Source organism: Elephantulus edwardii, unplaced genomic scaffold, assembly GCF_000299155.1.
Source record: "Elephantulus edwardii isolate Elephantulus edwardi_28Jun2011 unplaced genomic scaffold, EleEdw1.0 scaffold00030, whole genome shotgun sequence".
Taxonomy (NCBI): Eukaryota; Metazoa; Chordata; class Mammalia; order Macroscelidea; family Macroscelididae; genus Elephantulus; species Elephantulus edwardii.
In genome coordinates, this window is record NW_006399780.1 from 18586323 (window position 1) to 18603628 (window position 17306).

Below are 17306 nucleotides of genomic sequence, written 5' to 3' on the forward strand. Positions count from 1 at the left end.
TAAAACAGACATTGGGTGGGGAAAGAAGAAAGAACTGGGGAGGAGGGTGGAGAAAACAGTGCAACAATGAATGAATGAAAACCCAAAATCTCTGTAAATGTTCACTAAAACTAATAAAATTTAAAAATAGTATTTGCAAAGAATAATCAATCTTTGGTTGTACAAAGTTATATCACTTGATGTCCAACCTCATTTCTATCACCAAGGTCATATTTTCTAACTATCTGTCATTTTTTTGTTCCCAACTTCTGAAATCTGTTTTTGTGTTTAGATGCCATCAAGTCAACTAGGACTCTTTATGATCCTAGAAGAACAGATCCAAACCTCAGCTATCCTGTGCTGTCTAATGGTCTCTAACATGATCTAGTCCTTCTTTACAATCATCGTGTCAATCCATCTCATTGGGTGTTGTTCTCCAGTTCTCTGATTTTTCCCAGAATGATGTATTTTTCCAAGGATTAGCCAGCCCCTTCTGACCACATGCCCAATGTCTGTGAGATGAAGTTTTGCCACCTTTGCCTTTAAGGAGCACTCTGGTTACATTTCCTCCAACAGAGAAGGAGCACTCTGGTTACACTTCCTCCAACAGAGATTTAGTTATTCTTTTCACTGTCCATGGGATCTTCAATATTTTTCACTAACATTACAGTTCAAAGCTATCAGTTTTTCTTTGCTCTTCTTATTCATTGCTCAACTTTCAGATGTATACAAAACAACTGAAAATATTTTGGCTTGAGTCAGACTCACCTATGGCTTTGAATTGGCATCCCTGTTCCTTGGCACTCTGAGGAACTCTAGGTTTTTGACAGCAGCAGGTTTTCCCAATCAACACATCTTTTTATCTCGTTATTTTGCTATCATGCATGTTGATCGTGGATCCAAGTAAAAGAAAATAATGTAAAATCTAGTAACTGATTATGATATTTTATGTTCTATCAATATTGTTTGATTGATGTTATATCAATTCAAAGTGCAGCATTCTGTAGAACTCTCCAGTTTCTTCATCGTTGACCTTAGTGGTTGATGTATTTGAATAATAGTTATGCTAACAGGTCTTCCCTATAAGCATATGGATATCACTTATAGCATTGTACTTATGGATGTTTTTGTTGTTGTTATGTGCCATCCAGTCATCTGCAATGCATAGTGACCCTATGTACAACAGCTCTTAAACCTGCCCTATCCCGAGCCAGTCTCACTGACTCCAGCACACCTACCCCTATTAAACCAGTTACTGTGTCAATCCATCTCATACAGGATCCTCGTCTCCTGTACTGTCTCTCCACCTTTCTGAGCATGATATTTCTCTCCAAAGACCAGTCCCTCCTGGTCACGTGCCCGAAGTACATGAGACAGAGTATCAAAATCCTGGCCTCCAAGGAGAAACCTGGTTTCATCTTTCCAATGCAGATCTATTTGTTCTCTTGGTGGTCCATGGTAGGTTCAATACTCTTCTCCAGCACCACAACTCAAAGACATCAATTCATCCAGTTCTCTGATGTGTAGCAAGTAATTGCAGAGATCATGGCCTGGATCAGGCCCATCTTAGTCTCTAGACTGACATCTTTGCTTCTCAGTATCCTGTTGAGGTGTCTGATAGCAGATTTTCCCAGCATAATTCTTCTTTTGATTTCCTGACAGCTGGTGCCAAGAGTGTTGATAGTGGAGACAAGCAAGCTGTAATTGTTAACAAACTCGATCTCTTCTCCATCTATCATGATGTTGCCAATTGGCCCAGTAGTGAGAATCTTTGTCTTCTTGATGTTGAACATTAATCCATATCGAAGACTACAGGCCTTGACTTTTCACTGTAGCAAGTATCTCAGGTCCTCCTCAGATCTGCATTTTGTTGTTGTTGTTGATAAGTTTAACACCTTTCTTTATTTTCTCATTCTAGTATAGTAGATAATATGATTACCTGGCTCAAAGGGGCCAATACCAGTCTATCTTAGCTCCCTAATGCCTAGGATGTCAGTCTTGATGCATTTCGACAACTTCCACTTTCCTAGATTTATACTTTGCCCATTCTGTATTGTAGTCATTAATGGATGTTTGCAGCTCTTTCTCTGCATTTTGAATCTTGCCACATTAGTAAATGAAAGTCTTTGATTGACAGAAAAACTAAGGTCTTCGAGCTGTGGTGTTAGAGTACTGACTATGCCATGAACATCCAGAAAATGTCTTCGAGAAAATTCAGCCCGAATGCTCCTGGGAGAGAAAGATGATGAAGCTTTGTCTCACATACTCTGGTTATGTTATTAGGAAAGGCTATTCCTTGGAGAAGGAATCATGCTTGGAAAGGTGGAAAGGTTGGCAAAGAGAATACTCTCAACCAGATAGACTGACACAGTGACTGCTGCAATGGGCTTGAGTGTAACAGAAGTGATAAAGACGGCACAAAATATGACAGGGTGCAGTTCAGTTGTTCATAGTGTCGCTATGAGTCATACTCGACTTGATGGCACCTAACAAAACCAACAACTTCTTAGTCTGCCTTAGTCTGGAATGTTTACTGAAGCTTATACACCATGTGACCCTGCTGGCATTTGAAATACTAGTGGCAAGCTTCCAATATCACAGTAACATGAAAGCTACCACAGTAAGGTAAACTGACAGACACGCAGACTCTGACAGGCACAGAGTAAACTATCTCATAAGATTTCCTAGGCCAAAATCTTTATGAGAGTAGATCACCAACTTTTTATTCTAGAGAGTGGAGTGGCTGGTACACTCGAACTACTGACTCTGAAGTCAGACTTACCTAGGTTCAAAGCCCAGCTCTGCTATTTTCTAGTATCGTGACTTTAGACAAGTTACCTAAACTAAGCTTCTTACCCTTTAAGGCGAAGATAACAAATATATCAGCGGGAGGCTTAGATATGATTGTAAGATGCATAGTGCTGTGTCCTGGTATATAGTAAGTGCTTAATAATAAATGATAATAATAATAGCACACCCATGTTTATCGCGGCTTTGTTCACAATAGCAAGGAGTTGGAAACAACCCAGGTGCCCATCAACAAACAAATGGATAGAGAAGCAGTGGTACATTCACACAATGGAATACTATGCTGCATTGAAAAACAATGAATTCATGAAATATTCAAAATGGGTGACCCTGGAGGACATTATGCTGAGTGAAATATCTCAGTCACAAAAGGACAAATACTGCATGGTGCCACTGTTGTAGAATGGGACTGACATCAGGGTTGGGGTAAGACTGAGAAAAACTGGGTAAATTATGTATACTGCATTGAAACAGATGAAGGAGAGAACAATTTTAAAGTGATATATGATAGGGTATTATGGTTATCACAGGAGTCCAGAATTAAGGTTGCATAGTGGAGTGTGTACTTGGGGAGGTAGGAGGGGTGCGGGGGGATTGTATACCAATGAAAGAATTTTTCTTTTACTTTTCAAAGAGAGGAGCGAACTGGTGGGGGTAGGAGTGGGCAGGGAGAAAAGTGCAACAATGAATGAATGGAAATCCAAAATCTCTGTAAATGTTCATTAAAATTAATAAAATAAAATAAAAAGATAATAATAATATAAGAATGTTTATTGCTATCTCAATAATGGTGATTTGTTCAGTGTGTGACTCAATTTTGGTTTAGGGGTTTGTTGATTTTTGTTGTTGTTGTTTTGCATTATAGTGGAATATATATAACATAACAAAATTTACCTTTCTAACAATTCTTGGTGGCTTTTAAACTCTGAGAAATTTTGCATATATACTTTCTTTCCTTAACCAGGTGACTGACTCGGTGACTGCTTCAACAGGTTCTAGTGTGTCAAAAAGTGTGAGGATGGCACAGGATAGAACAGGGTTCAGATCTTTTGTTCATAGGGTGGCTGTGAGTTATATCCATTTGACAGCTCCTAACAACAACCTATTTTCTTTATGATTCTGAGTTTGGAAAATGAGGCCATTCTATTTATGGGCTGTGCTGGCCTTTTTGGCTATGCACCTTTCTCTGTCCTGAGGCTGCAGAGCTATGTCTTGAAAATTTAGACTACACAGAATTGTGGGTATCGTTGAAGGTTCTGATCACTTGAGCATGGTTAGATTTCCAACTTGAGAAGAGTCTATACTTTCTCCAAGGGTGATCAAAGGGCAGAGATTTGAACTCAGGCTCCTTAGCATGGCCTCCTCCTTCAGCTAGTTATTCAGAGTAAAGTGGAGGTGACTGAAGAAGCTGGAGGTTATGAGATTGGTTCTGTGCTCCTCCCTTTTCTTCCCAGCTTTCCCCCACAACTATCCTCTCCCCCACAGCAGCCAGCTCCCCCTCAGAGACTGGGATAGGAGTAAGGGGGGCGGAGTTGGGAACTGAGGGATGGAAACCCCGACGGTGCCCAGTATCTGAAGGAAACTGGAGGGGGCAGCTCTTCTGCTCCTTCTGCTGCCATCCTTCAGGAAGATGTTGGGGTCTCTGGGGCTTTGGGCACTGCTTTTCTCAGCGGCACAGGGTAAGTGTCTACAGGGAGGGACAGGGTGCTTCCACATACCCAGTGAGGAAGAGGGGTACTTGAAGTAGCAAGCAAGCGTGATAAGGGGGTGGTGGTGAGTGAGAAAGGTAGAGAACTATGTGTCCCCATGGCAGGCGGTCAGGTTCCAGACCTCTGCTCACTCTGTTTGCTCCTGTGGCTTTGCAGGCTGACCCTGGGATAGAAAACGTGTTTAGTCTTTCCTTTTGGCTGCTGTTTTTGCCCTGCATTCACTCCCATCTTGAACCCTTTCCTTTCCTCACCTGGGCTGCAGCACCCCCAAGCAGGAGGGCCTGTATATTCTTTGAAGCCCCTGGAGTGCGGGGAAGCACAAAGACACTGGGTGAGCTGCTAAATGCAGGACCAGGGTCCCCCAGGGTTATCCGATGCCTCTACAGCCACTGCTGCTTTGGGATCTGGAACCTGACCCAAGACCAGGCACAGGTGGAGATGCAAGGTGAATGGCCAAGGAGATGGCATGGCAGGTGATAGCTGTGGTGGGAGCCAGCCACATCCTTGGGTGGTGATCGGGTGGCAGCTGAGGGAGAAAGGGAGAAATGGAACGTGTGGAGGGAAAGAAAGGTCATGTGAGATGAAAGGGGTGCTTCTGAAAGGGAAGAGTTTTACTCTCTCTGTTCCCAGACCCCATTGTGCTCTCTCTCTCTTGCTCTCCTCTTAACCTCACACCTTTAGGATGTCGAGACAGTGATGAGCCGGACTGTGAATCTCCTCATTGTGACCCAATACCCAGAGCCCACCCCAGCCCTGGCTCCATTCTCTTCACCTGTTCCTGTGGCACTGACTTCTGCAATGCCAATTATAGCCATCTGCCTCTTCCCGGGAGCCTTGAAAATACCAGCTCCCAGGGTCCCCAAACCACCCCAGGTAGATCATCCTTGAGTGTGTGTGGGAGGGGAGTGGGGGCTGGGACCTGGGGTAGGACAAACAGTAGAACCAAGGGCCAGTTCTCACCCCACCCCCTCATTATGCTTCCCTCTGGCCTTGAGAAGTTGGTTGCCCTGGTGACTGAAAGATACAGGGGCTTGTGACCAGGGTGGAAGTAGGTTGAGAAGCAAGCACTCTGAGGAGGGGGAGAGGAGCAGTGGGCGGATTTGAGGCAGGGCTCACCAGCCTGCGTTCTTGCTTTGATGTCCAGGGGAGTCCATCTGGATGGCGCTGATGCTGCTGGGGCTGTTCCTCCTCCTCCTGCTGCTTCTGCGTAACATCATCTTGAGTATTGATCTGCCCATCCCTCCCCTATGACCTTAAGACACTTGTCCAAAGCACTTACCCCACTCCTGCCTCCCTTGACTGTGCTCCCTGATATCTTTACGGTCTGACTTGCTTATGTCTCACAAATCTCCCTCTCCACACACCTCCCTCCCCAGTGTCTGCACATCCTAACTCCAAGGTCCTTCTTTTCTCAGGCCTGCTTCAGCGAAAGGCCTGCAGAGTACAAGGAGTGCCAGAGCCAGAGCCAGATTTAGGCAAAGACTGGAGTGAAGAGCTGCCGGAGCTGCCGGAGCTGCCGGAGCTGCCAGAGCTGCCAGAGCTGTGCTTTACCCAGGTGCCCAGGAGGGAGGGAAAAAGCTGCCCTGGGCGCTTCCAGAGAATCTGCTGGGGCAGAAGCCTGGCCCTGGTTCTAGCTTAGAGGACCACATCTGGCATCCTGTCCTCAGGTCCTGCGTGAAGGAGGCCACGGAGTGGTGTGGGCTGGGAAACTGCATGGGGAACCTGTAGCCATCAAGGCCTTCCCACCGAGGGCTATTGCCCAGTTTCGATCCGAGCGAGCGCTGTATGAGTTGCCCAGCCTAAAGCATGAGCACATTGTCCGCTTTATCACTGCCAGCTGGGGCAGCCCTGGTCCTCTGCCCTATGGGCCTTTGCTGGTGCTGGAACTGCATCCCAAGGTAAGGATTCAGGAATGGGGGGGAGGGGGAGGTGGTGCCGGATGGCAGTAAGCGGCCTTGCCAGTGCTTCATCTTCCACTTACTTTCTTGTTTTTTCCTCTAAAACACTGAAAGTGAGCTCTGATGACATAGTTCCTAGGGAGCTGTGCTTCTAATCTAAGGTGCAACTCCACCAGCAGCTGTTTGGGAGAAAGATGAGCAGTCTCCTCCTGTGTGGCTCACAGACTTGGCAACATGTGGGAGGGTCAGCTATGAGTCCATTCAGACTCACAGCCATGACATAGAATTTTCTTTTAAGCATCAAAAACAAAATCATTGCATGTTAATATTTTTCACTCATAAACTATAGATAAGAAAAGGGAGAAGTCAGAATAATTAATATTTTCAACTTTTTAGAAAGTCATTAAGAAAGAAGTACCTCCAGGCATAGCCCTCCAAGATCATTCATATGTTCATTCAGCAAATGTTTACAAATTATATGTCAGGTTCCATGCTAAGTGCTGGGGAAAACACATGCAATCTCTGCATTTATAGATTTTATAGACTAGAAGTGAGACAGAAATAAATAGAAAATGTCAAGTGTGATGAGTGCTACATAAGAGAAGACCATGAATCTACTGTAGTTATCTAGTACTGCTTTATCAGAAATATCCACCTTGACGACTTTAATAAGTTTATTCTCTCATGGTTTAGGAGGCTAAGGGAGTTTAGCTTTCATAGTCTAGGAGGCTCTGGTGGCCCAGTGGGTAGGGAGTTGCACTGCCAACCCCAAGGCAGGTGGTCTAAATCCACCAGCTGCTGCTCTGAGGCAGTAAGATGAGCATATTCCTCCCACTTGATTTACAGCTTCTGAAAACCCACTGGAGGGTCAGTTGTGAGTAGGTTCTGCCTCAACAGCAATGATTTGGTTTTTAAATAAATTTTTTAAATAATTTTTTTATGTGTACTATCAAATCGGATCTGACTGATGCAGGAGGAGATTGTCCCTCCTTCTCCAACAGAGCATCCGGTGGATTTGAACCACTCACCTCTGGGATTGCAGTGCAGCCTCTTGCCAGTAGGCCACCAGAGCTCACCAGCAATGAGTTTAGTTTTGTATTAGGAGGCTAGAAGTCCAAATTCAGGCTGCCAGCTCTAGAAAAATGCATTCTCCCTCTGAGGAAAGATTCTCCTTGGAGATCTCCATGTGTCTTACCACTAATTTTCCCCCAGGTCTAAGATTCTCGATATAAGGACCCTGGATTCAAAGGTTATGCTCTACTCCTGGCTCTTCTTTCTTGGTGGTAATAGCATCCCTTTTTCTGCTTGCTTGTTTAATCTTTTTATATCTCAGAAGAGACTGACTCAAGATATTACTTGATCTTGTAGATTGTGTCCTGCCTCATTAACATCACTGCCTCTAATTCTGCCTCATTAATATCATAGAAGTTAGGATTTACAACACATAGAATAATTACATCAGATCATAAATGGAGGATAATTACATAATATCATGAGAATCATGGCTTAACTAAGTTGACACATGTTGTGGGGGATGACATAATTCAATCTACAGCAGTGCCGTAAGAGAAAATAAATAATGAGACTTGGCTTACTCTGGGGTGCAAGTAAGGCTTCTCTAAGGGGTGCTGGCTGAGGAGGGTCTGGAAGAAGGGTGGAAGTTAAAGATGTTTGTAGAGGGTAAAATCAGGGTGAAAAATTATACTGTGAGAGGAGGACTCTGGCAAGCCCCAGGAAGACTGAAGATGAAGGAGAAGACAACTGAAGATGAGGAGAGGGTGGTCAGGGCTTAGACCACCACTCAGCCTAATGGGCCTGCTAAGGCTTTTAGACTTTATTTTAAAAAGGCGTACGTTTCTATATAATTTATTATATACTTTGTGCTAGACATTGACTAGGCATTGTAAACACACTTTCATCCCACATGGGACTCAGGAAAAGGGAGTTGCTTGCCCATGTCTACATGACTCTAGAGGCTGTCCCTTCATCATGTGTTGTCATACAGCCTCTCTGCTGTCCACTTCTTCATCAGGAACTTTCTCTCTCCATATGGAAGACTTTCACTCAACTATCTCTTCTCTGAAGCTCAATCCCTTCAACCCATTTTAGTGCTGAGTGCAGTGGTCCCTTCCTGGAGTTGTCATCACCTGCAACTGCTTAGTACCCCTGGATGGAACAAATAGTTAAGCACTACTAACTATAGGGTTGGCAGTTCGAATCCACCCAGAAGACCAAAGTAGGAAGGTCTGACAATCTATTTCTGAAAGATGATGACCATTGGAGAGTCAATAGCACATACTTCTACTCTGAAACTATAGTGACAGAATGAGTCAGAACTAACTGGAAGGCACAGATTCTTCTTTTTTTGGTGAGAATGTCCACAGAACAGTCAATGATGTGCTTTCTTTAAAGTTCTTCCACCTGTGAAATCTTAAATTCTGGCAAGTCTCCTCTTAGATCGCATGTCACAAGACCCAGCTCAAAAATTGTATCCCTTCTCCATACTTATTCAACTGTATATTGAGTTGGACTCTACAAAGAAGACTCTGGCATCAGGATTGGAAGAAGACTCATCAATAATCTGCGTTATGCAGATGACACAACCTTGCTTGCTTAAAGTGAGGAGGACCTGAAGCATTTGCTGCAGAAGATCAAACATTGCAGCCTTCAATATGAATTACATCTCAACATCAAGAAAACAGAATTTCTTACCACCGTACTGATAGGCAACATCATGCTAGATGAAGAAAAGATTGACACTTCCAACTACTTCCTCTTACCTCAAAAGCTGGGTAGACAGCATTATGAGAATGTCTCTGCTGAGCTTGCCTTGGTCTTGCTTCTCTTTATCCCTTGACCTAGTGCTCTGAGGCAGTGATGGGTGATGGCTTGTAGTGAGTGACTACAGCCTCAATACTGCATTAGCATACGTTCAACTTGCTTCTCACTAAGTGACTTCAAGCAAATTCACTTAGGTCTGTCCATACTTCCTCATCTGTGAAATGGGGAGAAAAGACTACCTAGGTGCTACAGTTTGTTGTGAAGATTCTGGGAAATTATACAGGCACAGAATCTGGCCCAGGGGAGGGCTCAGTACACATAAGCTATTGATATTTATTTTTCCATCAATTTGATTGTTCTTTGCTCTCACTCCTCCATTGCTTGTTGCTCTGGCCTTGGTTTCAGTGTAGCTGCTGAGAGGTGAGAAGAAGTCTGTCAGTTAATCTCTGTTCCATTGAATGCAAGACCCTCTTCAAATCTGTGTGCCCCTGTTTTCTCTCTACTTCTCCCCAGGGTTCCCTATGCCACTACCTGACCCAGAATACCATTGACTGGGAAAGTTCCCTGCGGATGGCACGGTCCCTAGCCCAGGGCCTGGCATTTCTCCATGAAGAACACTGGCAGGATGGTGAGTGAGCTGGGAGCAGGAATCACATTGTTACATTTCTGATTTTTCCTTATGTTGGAGGGAAAAGATAGGATCAAAAGAGAGAGGCACAGGATCCTTGACCCTTTGATCTTGGATTCTCCTGCAGGTCAATATAAACCAGGCATTGCCCACCGAGACCTGAGTAGCCAGAATGTGCTCATTCGGGAAGATGGGTCATGTGCCATTGGAGACCTAGGCCTTGCCTTGGTGCTCCCTGGCCTCACTCAGCCCCCTGCCTGGGCCCCTACTCAACCCCAAGGCCCAGCTGCCATCATGGAGGTGAATATTCTGAATGGAGGTTAGGCCCAGGATGCTGGTGGAGGTACTGGTAGAGATATGATCATTGCTATGGCAACAGAACAGGTTTTCCTGTGGTGTCTGGGACATAGCTGAATTTGTAGTTAGGGGGTGTTACATGACCCAATGTTGGGGTGAGGGTTACCAGAATGACTCTTGACTACCCTAACCTTACTTTCCAGGCTGGTACCCAGAGATACATGGCACCAGAGCTCTTGGACAAGACTCTGGACCTTCAAGACTGGGGCACAGCGCTCCGGCGAGCTGATGTGTACTCTCTAGCTCTGCTCTTGTGGGAGATATTAAGTCGCTGCCCAGATTTGCAGCCTGGTAAGGAGCACTGGTGGCATAGTGCAGTACGTGCTGGGCTGCTGATAAAGGAGTCAGCGGTTCAAATTCAGCAGTTACACCATAGGAGAAATATGGAAAGTTTCCTCCCATAACAATGTGTATCCTTGGCAATCCAATGGAAGGACCCCATGAGTCAGAATTGTTTCGACAGCAGTGGGTTTGATTTTTGGTTTAAGGATGGGTGGAAAGGAGCCATGGTAGCACAATGGTTAAGTGAACAGCTGTTAATGGAAAGATTAGCAGTTTGAATCCAAGAGCTGCTCCATAGGAGAAAGATGTAACAGTCTACTTTCATAAAGATTTCCAGACTTGTTAACTCTGTGGGGCAGTTCTAGTCTATCCTGTAGGATTTGTGTCAGAATTGGCTTGATGTCAGCGGGCTTTTCAGATGGGTGGCACATCCTACCTACCCTCTCCAGTCCCACCTACCTCCTGCCCTTCAGTACCCAGGAACCCCTCTCTTCCTCTTGGTCATCCACACAGGAAGTATGTCTAGGGTTAATGGACACCAAGCTTCTCTGCCTTCTCTTAGAGAGAAGACCACCACCCTTCCAACTGGCCTATGAGTCAGAGCTGGGCGGTACCCCTACTACTTGTGAGCTATGGGCCTTGATAGTGGAGGAGAGAAGACGCCCTTCCATCCCACCTAGCTGGTGCTGCTTTACCACAGTAAGAGATCACAGGCTGCCTGGTGGGGGACTTGGGGACTGGTACTGGGCATGGTGTCATGGACTTCTTTGTAGGGCCAATCTGTCTATTTCTATTTTCTGTCCTCTCCATAGCTAATAAAATGTGTTTTCATCCGCAGTGCATCTTTTTTCACTCTAAATTTCACTTATGTACACCTGAGATCACACCTTCTGGTTATTTCTGTCCAGTCTGTCTTGGCCCACTCTGTTCCTCAGTTCCCTCCTCCTGGAAGCCTTTCTGGCTTTACTTCTTCCCTGAGTTCTGTCTCCAAGCTTGTTTCTGTCCTAGCACACTGCGGCTCAGAAGTCAGACTAGTAACTCCTCATTCTGTCTTTTCAAAACATGTTTCTGCCTGTGACATGATAAAAGACAGGCCTTGGCATAGAGAGTCAAAGCAGGGACCTCACAGTGAAATTTCAAGTATCTACAGAATTTTTTAACATAGTGGTCCTTTCCCCATCTGGCTATCTGGTTTGAGAATTCCTCTAGCAAGTGTATGTTGGCTTGGATAATTAGAGATGGAAGCATTGTTTCTGAAAGACTCTGGTTGCTCAGGAGGGAAGAAAATAATTGCCTATTAACGTGTTAAGGTAATTTGCATAATGGTGCTCAGATAAAGAAATAGACCCTGTAGAAGGTAGTCCATGAAGCTCCCCTAAGAAATAAGATGCACAGGCAGGATTTCAGGGCAGGATAGGAGAAGGAGGTTTTAGAAAGGATCAGAAGTGGAGTATGGGGGGGTCGGGGGGAAGAAGTGGAGTATGGCAAAAAGGGGAGTGGTAGACACTAAAGATGCCCTTTAACCCCAGCACATGGGACCCCTCTGGATTCAGGGGTCAAATCTGCCTGCTGGTCATTTCTTCTAGGAACCTGGTGAACTGAGGGAGCTTCTAGAGGACTGTTGGGATGCAGACCCTGAAGCACGGCTGACAGCAGAGTGTGTGCAGCAGCGCCTGGCCACCTTGGCCCATCCTCAGGAAGACCAGCCTTACCCAGAAGCCTATCCATATGGCTGTATACCTCTCTGCCCAGAGGACTGACTGTTCCTCAACTCCTGTCCCCAGCCATGCTCCTCTGTGCTTCAACTGAGAGTCAGCCACTGCCTGCTCAGCAAGGCCCTTGTATCAGGAGCCTTCCTCCTTCCTGCACCCTGTCTCACTTTTAAATATGTGTTTTATATGTGACCTATGTGCATGCAGACATGGTGAGCATATCCCTACCTGGTACCCCTCGCTTGCCAAGTCCTTGGACTTTTCTGTAGACATCAAGTCATCTAAATTTCTGTCCATGACTGGGAAAGGGTGTGCACAGGAAAGAAAGACATTCAGCTTTCCTGACTCTGTCTTGGGCCTTCCCTATGATCCTAGGCTTCTCATGGTCTTTTTTCTTTTCTTTTCCTCCAGAATCACATACTTGGTGGGATCTCATGCTGAGAACTAAGGAAAAGAGTTAATAAATGAGGCTGTTGCCCTGAAGATACTTTCTCAGACCTGCAACTCACTTTGTTAGGATCCTATCAAGCATTCTGGAGGGCAAGAGTACTGTAGGCCTAAGTGGATCAAGGAAGCCCTCATGCAGTGCTGGATACTTGAGCTGAGCGTTGAATGAGCATATAGGGGAAACAGGGCATTCCTGTTCCAGTGAGGTATGGTATGATAATTAGGTTAAGAAACATGTCAATCTGATGGCAACAGTTCAGAGTGTGTGGTGAGGAAGGAGTAGAGGTAAAATGGGGAACTGTAGGTAAGTCCTTTCAGGTCCTGCTGAGAACTGTTGCCTTCATTTCTCTATTTTTAACTAATTCACTGGTATTGTGTTTGAGAATATGTACAGTGGAACATATACCAATTCAAAGGATTCTACGTGTACTGTTCAGTGATACTGACTATATTCTTCAAGTGTTCATCTCTTTTTGTGTGTGTGGGTTTCCTCCACTGGCTTTTCTTTCCCACCCCAGACCCTCTGTGTGCCCTTCAAAATTAGCTCAAAGTTTGTGCCTGATTTACAGCCTATCTCAGTTGCTACCTGAATGTCCTTGAGCAACTCACTCTCTCTCGCTTGGCCTCAGATTTCTTGTTTGAAAAACAAAGCCTCCAGAATAGAAGGCGTTACAGTCATAGAGAGCAGTACTGCTTCCTGACTGCCTCATCACCGATGGGGCTTTGTGTCCTTGGGGATTTACTTCATCTTCTGAATCTCAGTTATATAATTTGTAAAATGTGAGTAAAAACACCTAACTCACTGAATCATAAATGTCAAGATGGTAGAAACGACAAATGTTTTGTTAGCTATATACTTGCCACAATTTAAAAAAAAAACAACAAAACCAAGCAAAATTCTATACTGTTTGCAGAATTGATTCAGGTTGTAAAAGAGGCCTTGCTCCACACCTGGCTGTGATGGACACTGATTAAATGTGACTGTGTAAGACTCAAGCAAGACCCACACCTCACTCGATACACAAAAACCAACTCAAGGCGGATCATGGACCTAGGACTAAAACCAAGGACTATAAACTTCATTACAGAAAAGCTAGGAACAACACTAGAAGTCCTAATCCACAACATAAACAGTCTTCCCAGTATCCTGGAAAACCTACAACCAGGAGAAGATAACGTAGATGAATGGGATCTTCTAAGACTCAAATACCTATGCACATCCAAAAACTTCTCCAGTATGGTAAAAAGGGAAGCCACTGACTGGGAAAAAGTATTCGGTAATAACATATCAGATAAGGGACTTATATCCAGAATTTATGAAATACTTGAGCACCACAACAAGATAAAGGTAAAGAATCCAATAGAAAAATGGGCACAGGATATGAACAGGCACTTCACCGAAGACGACATTCAGATGGCTAACAAGCACGTGAAGAAATGCTCAAAATCCCTAGCCCTAAGAGAGATGCAAATTAAAACAACTATGAGATATCATCTCACCCCAGTCAAAATAGCAAAATTTAACAGAACAGCAAGCAACAAATGCTGGCGAGGTTGTGGAGAAACTGGAACCCTGATTCACTGTTGGTGGGAGTGTAAAATGGTGCAACCCCTGTGGAAAGCAGTATGGCGCTTTCTCAAAAAGTTGCAAATAGAGATACCATTTGACCCCGCAATTCCACTACTGGGAATATACCCTGAAGAGACCATAGCTGACATCCAAGCAGATATATGCACACCCATGTTTATTGCAGCTTTGTTCACAATAGCAAGGAGTTGGAAACAACCTAAGTGCCCATCAACAAACGAATGGCTAGAGAAGCTGTGGTATATTCGCACAATGGAATACTATGCTGCATTAAAAAACAAGGAACTCATGCAATATTATTCAAAATGGCTGACTCTGGAGAACATTATGCTGAGTGAAATATCCCAATCACAAAAGGACAAATATTACATGATGCCACTGTTGTAGAATGGGACTGTCCTTGGGGTTGGGGAGAGACTGAGTAAGATGGGTTCAATAATGTATACTGCACTGAAACAGAGGAGGGAGAAAACTGTTTAAAAGAGATATATGACTAGGTATTTCTGTCATCACAGGAGTCTAGAGCGAGGGCTACATGGTGGAGGGGACCTGGGGGAGGGTTTGTAAAACAATGAAAGAATCCTTTCTTTTACTTTTCCATAATTTTTGACTCATGTACTTATACCTTGTTAGTCAAATTTGTGTCTTCTAGGTTGCAACACCCTCATGATACATCTTCAAGGATACGAACATGTACGGCTAAGCACAATCAATAAGAGTGCATCTAAATTCCAAAATCAATCTCCATAATAGTCTATGTGTTTCCTACTGCCAAAGGGGCCCTTTAGAGTAGTGAGAGAAGATCTTCACCCTGAAACCCACAGCATCCCTTTTCAGCAGGAAGTAGCTAAGAGAATACGCCATCCCCTTTTCCTTATGAATCAGGGTGAAGTCTCTCTCAGGGAGGAGTGATAGGGAATGGCAAAGGACACACCGACAAAGGAGATTAATCAGAACTGACTTTGACAAGCACTGTGGCAATTGGACAATTAAAACAGACATTCGGATGGCGGGGAAGAAGAACAAACTGGGGAGGAGGGTGGAGAGAATGGTGCGGCAATGAAGGAGTGAAAGCCCAGAATCCCTGTGAGTGTTCATTGAAACTAATAAAATTTAATAATAATAATAAAAAAATAAATGTGACTGTGTGTTGAGATGAACTCTAGGCCCTTTCTAGTTTGGTTGTTCTAGGGCAGCCTGTCTACTCTCAAGCCTTCAGATTTTTACCTTTCTTTAGATCCCCAATTCTCTACAAGACACTGTCACTTGGGTGGGCAGCCAGCATCTAAAATAAAATACATCAAAATCCAATGTCCTATGTCTCCTTCTTCCTTGATTCACAAGGGTGCCAATTACTCCTGGTTCCAGAGCTTGCCAACAAGGATGGTGTTCGGTCTCCTCCTGTGATCCAGTTGACCTCACCAATACACACTTCCCTCCTGAGCTTGCCTCGGCAGGACCTACTTTTAGGGGTCTTCCTCTTTTATATTTTCCTAGGCATGACCCAGGGAGCTCTGGTGACATAGTCTGCAGGGAATCGCACTGCTAACCCAAAGCCTCTCTGGGAGTTTGAATCTGTCAGTGAGCGATTCTAAGAGAGAAAGACAGGCAATCACCGTCTGATTCACAGCCTGAGGAAACCCATTGGAGGATCACCTATGAGTAGGTTCTGACTTGAAGACAGTGAGTTGAGGCATGGCCCACCAAAACTCAAACATATCCAAAGACTATGACCATTTGTCACTCTTCAAATCTAAAGCAAAACATAGCCTCATTGCTCATCTTTCAGCCACTCAATAGACAGGCCTATAAGAAGTACTGGGCACCAGGGAGGCACTCGCTCCTTAGAATAACCCTCCAGATAAAAGTCAAAAGAGTAGCATTTGCTCAATGATAAAGCCCTAAAAGTAGGCAGGTATGGCAGAGAAAGGTTAACAGAAATTAGAATTCTTCCTTGTAGAGGTGTGAATGGTCCAAGTATATTGTGGGTGTTGTAATCAATGTTATAAAACAAATATGCATGAATGATTGAATGAAAAACATATGCTTTATAAACACCCACTGAAACCACCATTTTAAAAATAATCAACAAATACCAAATCCATTGCCATGGAGTGAATTTCTAAGAGTATGTAAGGAAGCATCCTTCTTCCACAAAGCAGCTGGTAGTTTTGAACCACCAAGCTTTGGGTTAGCAGCTGAATATTTAAACCACTGCTCCATCAGAGTTCCTCTCTGCATAGCAGGTCTCAACTACTGAAATGACCTCTTGGCCATATGTCCTCCAGCATCAGTTAAACATTGCTCTGTGGATAATCTTTACACAGGATTTGCCTGTGCTCAGCAGTCTATTCACTTTTCCCACCTGTGAACACCGTTTATAAAGAGGGAATCCAAGGAAGGATTCAGAGTTTAGAAAACAAGCCAAAAAAAAAAAAAATCAAAGCTTTTCAATAACATGGACTTTCCACTATTAAAAATTATGTTTATAAGGATTCTATAAATTGCACAAATAGATCATTTTATGTGAAGAGAGCTATAAAGTAAAATACAAATATATGTTGATAAACACAGGATTAGTTCTATATGTGTTTTTATGGGTTGAAGAGGGAGAATCTTCAATTGTTTTTGAACTTGAAATTTAGATTGTGCTCTTAGAGTGAACTTCATGCTTGCTTCATGTCTTCTAACAGCAGCTGTAATTACTGTTCACAAGAATAACATCAGCTCAGCTCTTTATAAGTAGGTTTCCAAGGCATATCTTGCTCACAGAGAGCACAAACAGATACAGAAGATGAGGGTGCTCTTGTGTGCTCTTTGACATGTGAACTTGACGTGTCCTTTCTTTTTTTTATTTTTAAAACAATGTTTTATTGACATTGGGTCATTTGGGAATAATTACCCACATTTATTTATACGTTAAGATATTTTACCTCATCCCATCAACAAACAAATGACTAGAGAAGCTGTGGTATATTCGCACAATGGAATACTATGCTGCATTAAAAAACAAGGAACTCATGCAATATTACTCAAAATGGTTGACTCTGGAGAACATTATGCTGAGTGAAATGTCCCAGTCACAAAGGGACAAATATTGCATGGTGCCACTGTTGT

The 17306-nt window shown here is 43.9% G+C and overlaps 1 protein-coding gene across 1 annotated transcript; it reads left to right on the top strand.

The window, feature by feature from the left end:
* The first annotated feature begins 4417 nt into the window (after window positions 1-4417).
* AMHR2 (anti-Mullerian hormone receptor, type II) lies at window positions 4418-12327 on the top strand. The gene is given in 12 exon segments (XM_006883980.1): window positions 4418-4466; window positions 4759-4941; window positions 5178-5369; window positions 5641-5718; window positions 5912-6051; window positions 6164-6394; window positions 9689-9803; window positions 9931-10103; window positions 10304-10451; window positions 11005-11141; window positions 12029-12197; window positions 12200-12327. Coding segments are annotated over 12 exon segments (1743 nt in total).
* Window positions 12328-17306: the final 4979 nt, after the last annotated feature.